Source organism: Octodon degus, unplaced genomic scaffold, assembly GCF_000260255.1.
Source record: "Octodon degus isolate 3935 unplaced genomic scaffold, OctDeg1.0 scaffold00050, whole genome shotgun sequence".
Taxonomy (NCBI): Eukaryota; Metazoa; Chordata; class Mammalia; order Rodentia; family Octodontidae; genus Octodon; species Octodon degus.
The window spans coordinates 6,049,787-6,057,054 of record NW_004524626.1 but is presented as its reverse complement, the minus strand read 5'-3'; the positions used below and the strand labels follow the sequence as shown (position 1 = coordinate 6,057,054).

General features: G+C 57.5%; 1 protein-coding gene across 1 annotated transcript in view; it reads right to left on the bottom strand.

Moving 5' to 3' along the window:
• Cnn2 (calponin 2) overlaps positions 1-7,240 on the bottom strand; it is an 8,721-nt gene extending 1,481 nt beyond the window's left edge. Inside the window, exons 1-6 of the mRNA XM_004632661.2 lie at positions 7,117-7,240; positions 3,077-3,198; positions 1,802-1,868; positions 1,574-1,711; positions 605-721; positions 368-514 (exon numbers count right to left, since the gene is read on the bottom strand). Of these exons, the coding sequence (XP_004632718.1) occupies positions 368-514; positions 605-721; positions 1,574-1,711; positions 1,802-1,868; positions 3,077-3,198; positions 7,117-7,179 (654 nt within the window). The 5' untranslated portion in view covers positions 7,180-7,240. The remainder of the gene's footprint in view (positions 1-367; positions 515-604; positions 722-1,573; positions 1,712-1,801; positions 1,869-3,076; positions 3,199-7,116) is intronic.
• Between the last annotated feature and the right edge of the window lie 28 nt (positions 7,241-7,268).

Genomic DNA, 7,268 nt, shown 5'->3' with positions numbered 1-7,268 from the left:
TGGCTGGCATGTGGTGCTGGGGGATTGAACCGCGGTCCCTGTGCTTTGCCAAGCTTGTTCCAAGTAGGTGCTTTAGACCACTGAGCCATCTCTCCAGCCCGCGTAGGTTGGTCTTGACCTTGAGAAACTCCTGCCTCAGCCTCCCAGTGTGCTGGGATGAGGGGATTGAACTCAGGCCCTTGCACTTGCCAGGCAAGCGCTTATTCTACTGAGCTATCTCCCCAGCCCCCTAAGATTTTAAATCTGAGTAGAATTGGGCAGAATCTAGAGCAACCCTTTGGGGGAAACTGAGGCACAGAATGATGTGGACACTCCTCCATGGGGGAGAAGAAAGCTACGCTGAAGTCTGAGCGCCTTCCGTGCCCACCTGGCTGGCACACTTGTTGGTGCCCATCTGCAGGCTGATGGTGGAGTGATCCATGGGAGGCAGGATGTGGTTTTTGGGGTCATAGAGGTGCCGCCGGGTACCGTAGGCCGTCATGCCCGACTGGCTGGCGCACTTGTTGGTGCCCATCTGCAGAGGCATGGGAGGAATCAAGCTAGCCTGCCAGGCCCCAAAGCCCCCCTAGAAAGGCACCAGGGACCCATGTCACAGCAGGGTCACCTGCAGCCCGATGACACACTGGCCGGCCTTCATGGTGGCGTCATCAAAGTTCCGCTCCTGCTTCTCTGAGTACTTTACCCCGATGTCCACGCCGCTTTGCAGCCCCTTGGTCTTGGCCTGAAGTAAAGAGGGGTGAGGAGGGTGGGGGGCAGACAGGACCCTCAAGCCAGGCCTTGGTAGCCCGGCCTGGGGAGACCCATGGAGGGATGCAGCCTTCCTGACGGGAACAGACCCTCAAATTGTGCCGATCCTCTGGCCTCCGCCTTCCGAGTGCTGGATGACAGGTGCGCACCACCATGCCTTCCCAGCCCAGGAATCCTGCGGAGGCGTTTGCCTCCTCGGGCTCACCCGAGTCGCCCTCTTTTCTTCTCCCTACCCTGCCATGCTGGTCCAGCGCGTACCTGGCCAGACTCCTCCCCACCCCTCCCCTTGTCACCCAGCTTCTGCTCCTACGAGGAAGCCTCCGAAAGCACACTGGGGCTCAATTCTGGGCCTACGACCTCCTTCCGGGGACAGGGTGCAGCTCAGTGACAGCAGCAGCTGAGCACTCACAAAGCCCTGGGTTCCGTCACCAACAGCACAAAAACCAAACCAAACCAAACAGCCTGGTTTGGGGGTGCCCACCTGTCTTCCCAACACTCGGGAGCCTGAGGCAAGAGGATCACCAGGAATTTGAGGCCAGGAATATATAGCAAAACCCTCTCCCAGAAATAACCAAGAGGGCCAACAAGATAGCTCTGCAATCTAAATCACCTGCGTAGGCAAGCTTAGGCAGGGGCAGGGGACCACAGTTCAATCCCAGACGCCACATGTGGCGCTAGCCCCGCCCTCAGGGGAATGAACAGGCCAAAAAAGAAAAAAAACAAACAAACAAAAAAAGAAGCAGAGAGAGGTGTGAGAGACTCTGCACACTGACCCCCACCATGCTGTGTGACTCCAGGCAGACTGCCATCCCTCTCTGATCCTCACCTTCCCTGCCAGAGCAAGTAGAGACACCTGGACCTGCGTCATATTCCCGCTCTCGAACAGGTCATTGGCCTCAAATAGGTCCACAGGGTTCATGCCATAGCTGACCATGGCCTTGATGAAGTTGGAGAGGTTTTCTAGCTGGGAAGAGGCAGAAGAGCATGAGTGACCTCACTCTGCTCTGTCCACGGGTGCCAGGGCCACCCTTCTCCCTCCCCAGCGGTACCTCACCTGGTGCCAGTTCTGCATGGAACGGTTGATCTTGGGGACCGAGCCTGGCTGCAGCTTGTTCATGAGTCTGGGGGTACAGGGGTGGAGCCTCCTTCAGTGCAGGAGCCTCAGAGCCTTCGTCAAGACCTCACCTAAGTGCCTGCCTCCTGAGAAGTCAGGCTGCCTCTCCTCGCTTAGCTGTCTGGCTGTCTGTCTGTCCGTCTGTCCTATAGACCTAGGGATGGAACCCAGGGCCTTGATACTGAGTTGCATCCCCAGCCTTTTTTTTTTTTTTTTTTTTTTTCTTTTTTTGTGATATGGGGGATCAAACTCTGGACCTTGCACTTGCCAGGAATAGTGCCACTAAGATATATCCCCAGTCCCAGCCCTTTTATATTTATTTATTTATTCCCCTTATTTATTTATTTTTAATGTATTTAGTATGGGGTCTACAGGGTCTCACTACACAGATCCAACTCAGTGATTCTCCTGTTTTCAGCCTCCCAAGTGCTGGGATTATAGGCACAAGCCACCACGCCCAGTCTCCATCGTCTCAGCGCACTCCAGGAGCGGGGCCAGGACCATACAAGGGCCGCTGGATTTTTTTTTTTTTTTTTGGCGGAACCGGGGATTGAACTCAGGCCCTTGTGCTTGCCAGGAAAGCACTTATTCCAGTGAGCCATCTCCCCAGCCCCCAGGACCATACATGGAATGAAACCCCAGCTGCTATGCTCTGCCTAAAGAGGTGCTTTAGTCCCTAAGGTATGTGGCCATCCCCTTCCAGCCCTTTTAAAAATTTATTTATTTTTGAGACAGGGTCTTGCTAAGTCACTAAGTTGGCCAGGCTGGGCTCAAACTTGTGATCCTCCTGCCTTGGCCTCCCAGAGTGCTGGGATGGCAGCCTGGACCACACCTGGCTCTGTCACCATTTTTAATATCCCTAACTGTGTAAGTCTGAGTAATGGCTCACAAAATGGGCAGTGTAAGGTTGGGATGTTCACTGCTGAAGATGCCAGACAGGGCAATAAGACAAACAAAAGCCCAGTGCAGCGGTGTCACATGCCTGTCATCCCAGCTACTCCGCAGAAGGATGTGGAGTTTGAGTCCTGCCTGGGCAATGTAGCAAGACCCTGTCTCAAAAAAAGTTTCAGTAGACTGGTGAGTGTCAGCCTAGTGTGTGCTAGGGGCCTAGATTCCATCCTCCACTCTGCAAAAAGAAAAGAAAAGAAAAACAAAGACAAGAGAAAGAGAAAGGCACAACACCACTTAGTGGCAGCCAGAGCCACGCCCACTCACGTGCACAGGATGACTCCGTCCTTCAGGCCCTTCTGGAAGTCGGGGCCGATGGCGAGGCCCGTGAGGCCCTCAATCCAGCTGCGAAGCTCGGCCTCCTTCTGCGGGTTGTACTTGGACAGGAGCTGCAGGGGCAGAGGGTGAGGGCTCAGAGGGCAGCCAGACTCCAGGGCGGGAAGAGACAGACGACCCCACAGGCCCCGGCCCTCCCAAGCACACTGGTTCACAACGCAAAGTAGCTTTGAACAAGCTTTCCTAGACCTGAGCCAGGCAGGTGGCACCCGTCTGTCTCCCAGCACTATGGAGGCTGAGACAGGAGAGCTGCAAGTTAGAGACCAGTCTGGGCAACTTAGTGACTTAGAGACCTCACCTCAAAATAAAAAAATAAAAAGGGTCTGGGGTGCAGCTCAGTGTGAAGGCCTCGGGTTCCACCCCCAGGGTACAAGCCAGTGACAGTCAGTATGTTTGTTCACAATGATGTGCAGCCGCCACCTCTACTTCCAGATATTCTGTCACCCCAAAACAAACTCTGTCCCATGAGCAGTCACCCAGCCCCTCCCAGCCTTGTACCAAGAGGCTGCTTCCTGTCTCTGGGTTCGCCATGGTATTTCCCATATTTCCTGTCTGTGGAGTCCATGCTGTGTGTCCTTCTTTTTTTTGGTACCAGGTCTCACTCTGTAGCCTAGATTGGCCTCACCCATGGTGAGCCTTCTGCAGTCAGCTTGATTGCTGGGATGACAGGTGTTATGGCTTATGTCTAGATGTCCCCTGAGAGCCTCATAGAGTCAAAGGTGGGAGATTACTAAATCAGTCCACTGATTGGTCTGGAATAGCTCCCAGTAGGATTAAGGTTGCCCCACGCTGGGTGTGAACGCTACCCACTCTAAGAGTAGCCTGGACAGGGGGCACAGGGGCCAGGGGTTCGATCCCTGGCAGGCTGTACTGGCCCTGCCCCCAGGGTGCACTGAGGACTGAGATTGGGCGTGGTGGCACAGGCCTGCAATCCCAGCGCTTGGAGGAAGATCACTATGCCTCTGATTTGTGTAGTGAGACCCTGAAGACTCTGTACTAAATACATACAAAAGAAAAGATATAAGGGGCAGAAAGAGGGTCGCGGCTTGTCACATGCTGCTTGCTGCCTCTGCCTGCCCTGCATCACCATGAACTGTTTTTCCTCTACAATGCCCCCCCTGTTCCCACCCTGCCACGGAGGGGCCAGCGGACTATGGACAGAACCTTCTAAGAGCTGTAAGCCAAATAAACCTTTCCTCCTTTAACTTCGGTTGTTGAATATTTTGTCTCAGAAAAGTAAGACAACAGTAGTGTGGTGCTTGCCCTGGAACCCTGCACTTTCTTGCAGTCCCCTTCCAAGCAGTCAAGAGATTCCCACTCCTGGGTGCTGCAGGTCCTACTGCTATAAACCCAGACACAGGTAGTGTCTGGCCACCTGTCTTCTGTCTCTTGTATGTGTCCCAAAACAGCAGGTCCTGTGGGGGCTCTATCAAGCCTCCAGCTTGCATGTATGCTCCTTGTGGCCTTTATCTCCACCTTCCAGTATGCTGTGTATCTTCTTGCTTATAGTATGTCCTTGGGCCCCACGGCACACACCTGTAATCCCTATACTAGGGAGGCTGAGGCAGGAGGATCTCAAGTGGAAGCCCAGCCCGAAGAATTTAGTGACTGAGCCCTAACACTGGCCTGGGGACGCACTCAGCTAGAAAGCCCTGCTTTCAATCCCCAGAACTGTGCTACTAAATAAATAAACAGAAGCCCAGTAGTGACTGCAGACCCCAGCCTTCCTCCCACAGTGGAGAGATGGATCCCTTCCTCCCCTCCCTGCTCGCCAGGGAAGGACTCAAGCAGCACCCTTCCCAGGCCCAATTCCTCTGCGCCCAGCTCTCCCTGACCAGGGACAGATGCCTCTAGTCTGAGCCTCAGTTTCTGTATTCCCCAGTGGAATTACTGCACAGCAGGTGTGTGCACGTGTGGGGAGGAGGCAGCGAGGGGAACTACTGGGGGTTAAAGCGCAGACCTTTGAACTGAGCCCCTTTTTATTCTTTATTTCCACAGAACATCTCGCTGAGTTGCCAACCTGTCCAACCTAGGCTCCAGCTTTGGACCCTCATGCCTCAGCCTCCTTAGCCATGAACCTGGGATGTCGCCCATGAAGCATCATGCCGACCTGCGCAGGCATCGGTTCTCCTTACAGGTGCCCCACTTCCTGCTTCTTGCTCTAAACCTGGGGCCCAGGATTAGTGTCTACACAGAGGACAAAAGCAAGCGGACAGCCTGACCGGCCCAGCCCCCCTGGGTTCCCACAGCCTGCTGGCGGCCGCGCAGTGCGCGCAGTGTGCCTGGGGTGGCGGCTCTACAGACTCAGGTCCAGGCCCCGCCCGACCCGCAGCGGTCACCTCCCTCTGCCCGCCCGTCGGCGCATTCCAGCTGCCCTCAAACTGCCAGGAATGTGGCCCTGGCCTCCAAGGCTAAATTGAGACCAGCTGTTCCCAGCGGCCCGGACCCCCGGCGGGAACGCACTGCGCGGCTGCGCAGCTTCCCTGAGCATGGCCAGCCTGCCATGGGGAAATTGAGGCATAGGCATCCCGCGGAGGCCTCTGGGTCCCAGGCTCGAAGCAGCTGTAACGACCTCGGGCTGTGCGCTGGAAGCCACGGAAGGCTCGTTTCCAAAACAGGGTGCGACCTGCGGGTGACCCCAGGCGGCGTGCCACGCCCACCCACGGCCGCGCCCTCCCTCGGGCTCGGCGGGCTGAGGGCTGGCGGTGGCTCCCTGGGCAGAGCGGCGGACCCCTCTCTGTCCCCCGGGCCGTCCCCCCCACTCTGCTACCCAGCTGGGCCAGGTCTTGGCTCCGCCCCCAGGATGCTGTGTGGTTCTAAGTAGTCCAGTTCCCTCTCTGGGCTCTTCACCTGCCCATGTGTCCGGGAAATGCGCCCCCAGTTCTGAGACGGCATCCGAGGCTTGCAAGCCACTCCGACACCCCGTCCTCGCCCTCCCCTTGCCGATGTGACTCCAAGAGGCCGGGGACAGAGATGGATGGAGGGCAGGGCTGAGCAGACCAGTGTCCTCTGCGTGCCCGGACAGGCCTCCTGTGACATCACATTCCCAGGTGCCTCTGGGTGTGTGCCCCCCCCCCAGAGATGACAGCCACCTCTGCCATGGACCCCTTCCCGCCCCCTCCTTGTCGCGCCCCGCTCTGAAGTCAGCACCAGCTCTGCTCGGAAAGATGCTCTGGTGTGCGGCCCTCAGCGTGTGTCTGCTCCTCTCCGTTCCGGGACCGGGAGCGCTTTCTGTCTTTACTTTTTTTTAGTACTCCCCGCCCCCCCCACACACACACCAGCCCTTTTCTATTCTGGGAAAAGTTCATACTTCGCTAAGGCTGGGCCTGACTGTGGTCCTCCTGCCTCAGCCTCCCAGAGTGGTGAGAGGACGGGCCTGCGCTAGCTACGAGCCCCACCAAGAAACGCTTTCTGCAAAACGCATCTCCCCCCACCCCCGGCAGTTTCCAGGTGACAAACTCTGCGCATACCGAGGGGACCCGTCGCTGCCTTTAAACTATGAGATGGGGAATAAGTGCGGAGGGGACCTGAGCCCGTGGCCCCCCACCCCAGGTGTGAGCGGCAGGAAATTTCGCGGGGAGCCGCCGCACGCTCTCCAAAACCACCAGCTCCGCCCTCTTCCCCTCGCAAACACGAGCACATCAAAAGCAGAAGTGATAGGGAAGGAACTGCTGGGGTCCCCCTAGACCCTCTGGGCTTCATTGGGACTCGAACCGTCAGGAGTCCCCGAAGTGGTGGCGCTGGGCAGGGGCTAGGATGCAGGAGGTTAGGCCGGCCCCTCCTGAAGGCTGGGGATGTGAGTGGTCACTCCCCCTCCTGGCCCAGACCTCAGACCCAGGCGCTCCCCAGATCTCCCGGAGTCTCAACCCCCAACTCCCCAGAGGTCGGGGGCAAGGGGACAGGGGTCTCTCTGTTCCCCACGGTGGCCGACGTCCCCAAGGGCTGCTACATAGTTCTGAGCCCCGACTCACCCGGTTCTTGACCTCGGCCGAGAGCCCGTACGAGGGTCCCTTGTTGAACTGCGTGGAGCTCATGGCTGGGACGCGCGGGCGACAGGACACCAGCCGGCCGACGGGACGGACCCGGGCTGGGACCCGGGCGGGCGGGGCGGGGCGGGGCGGGG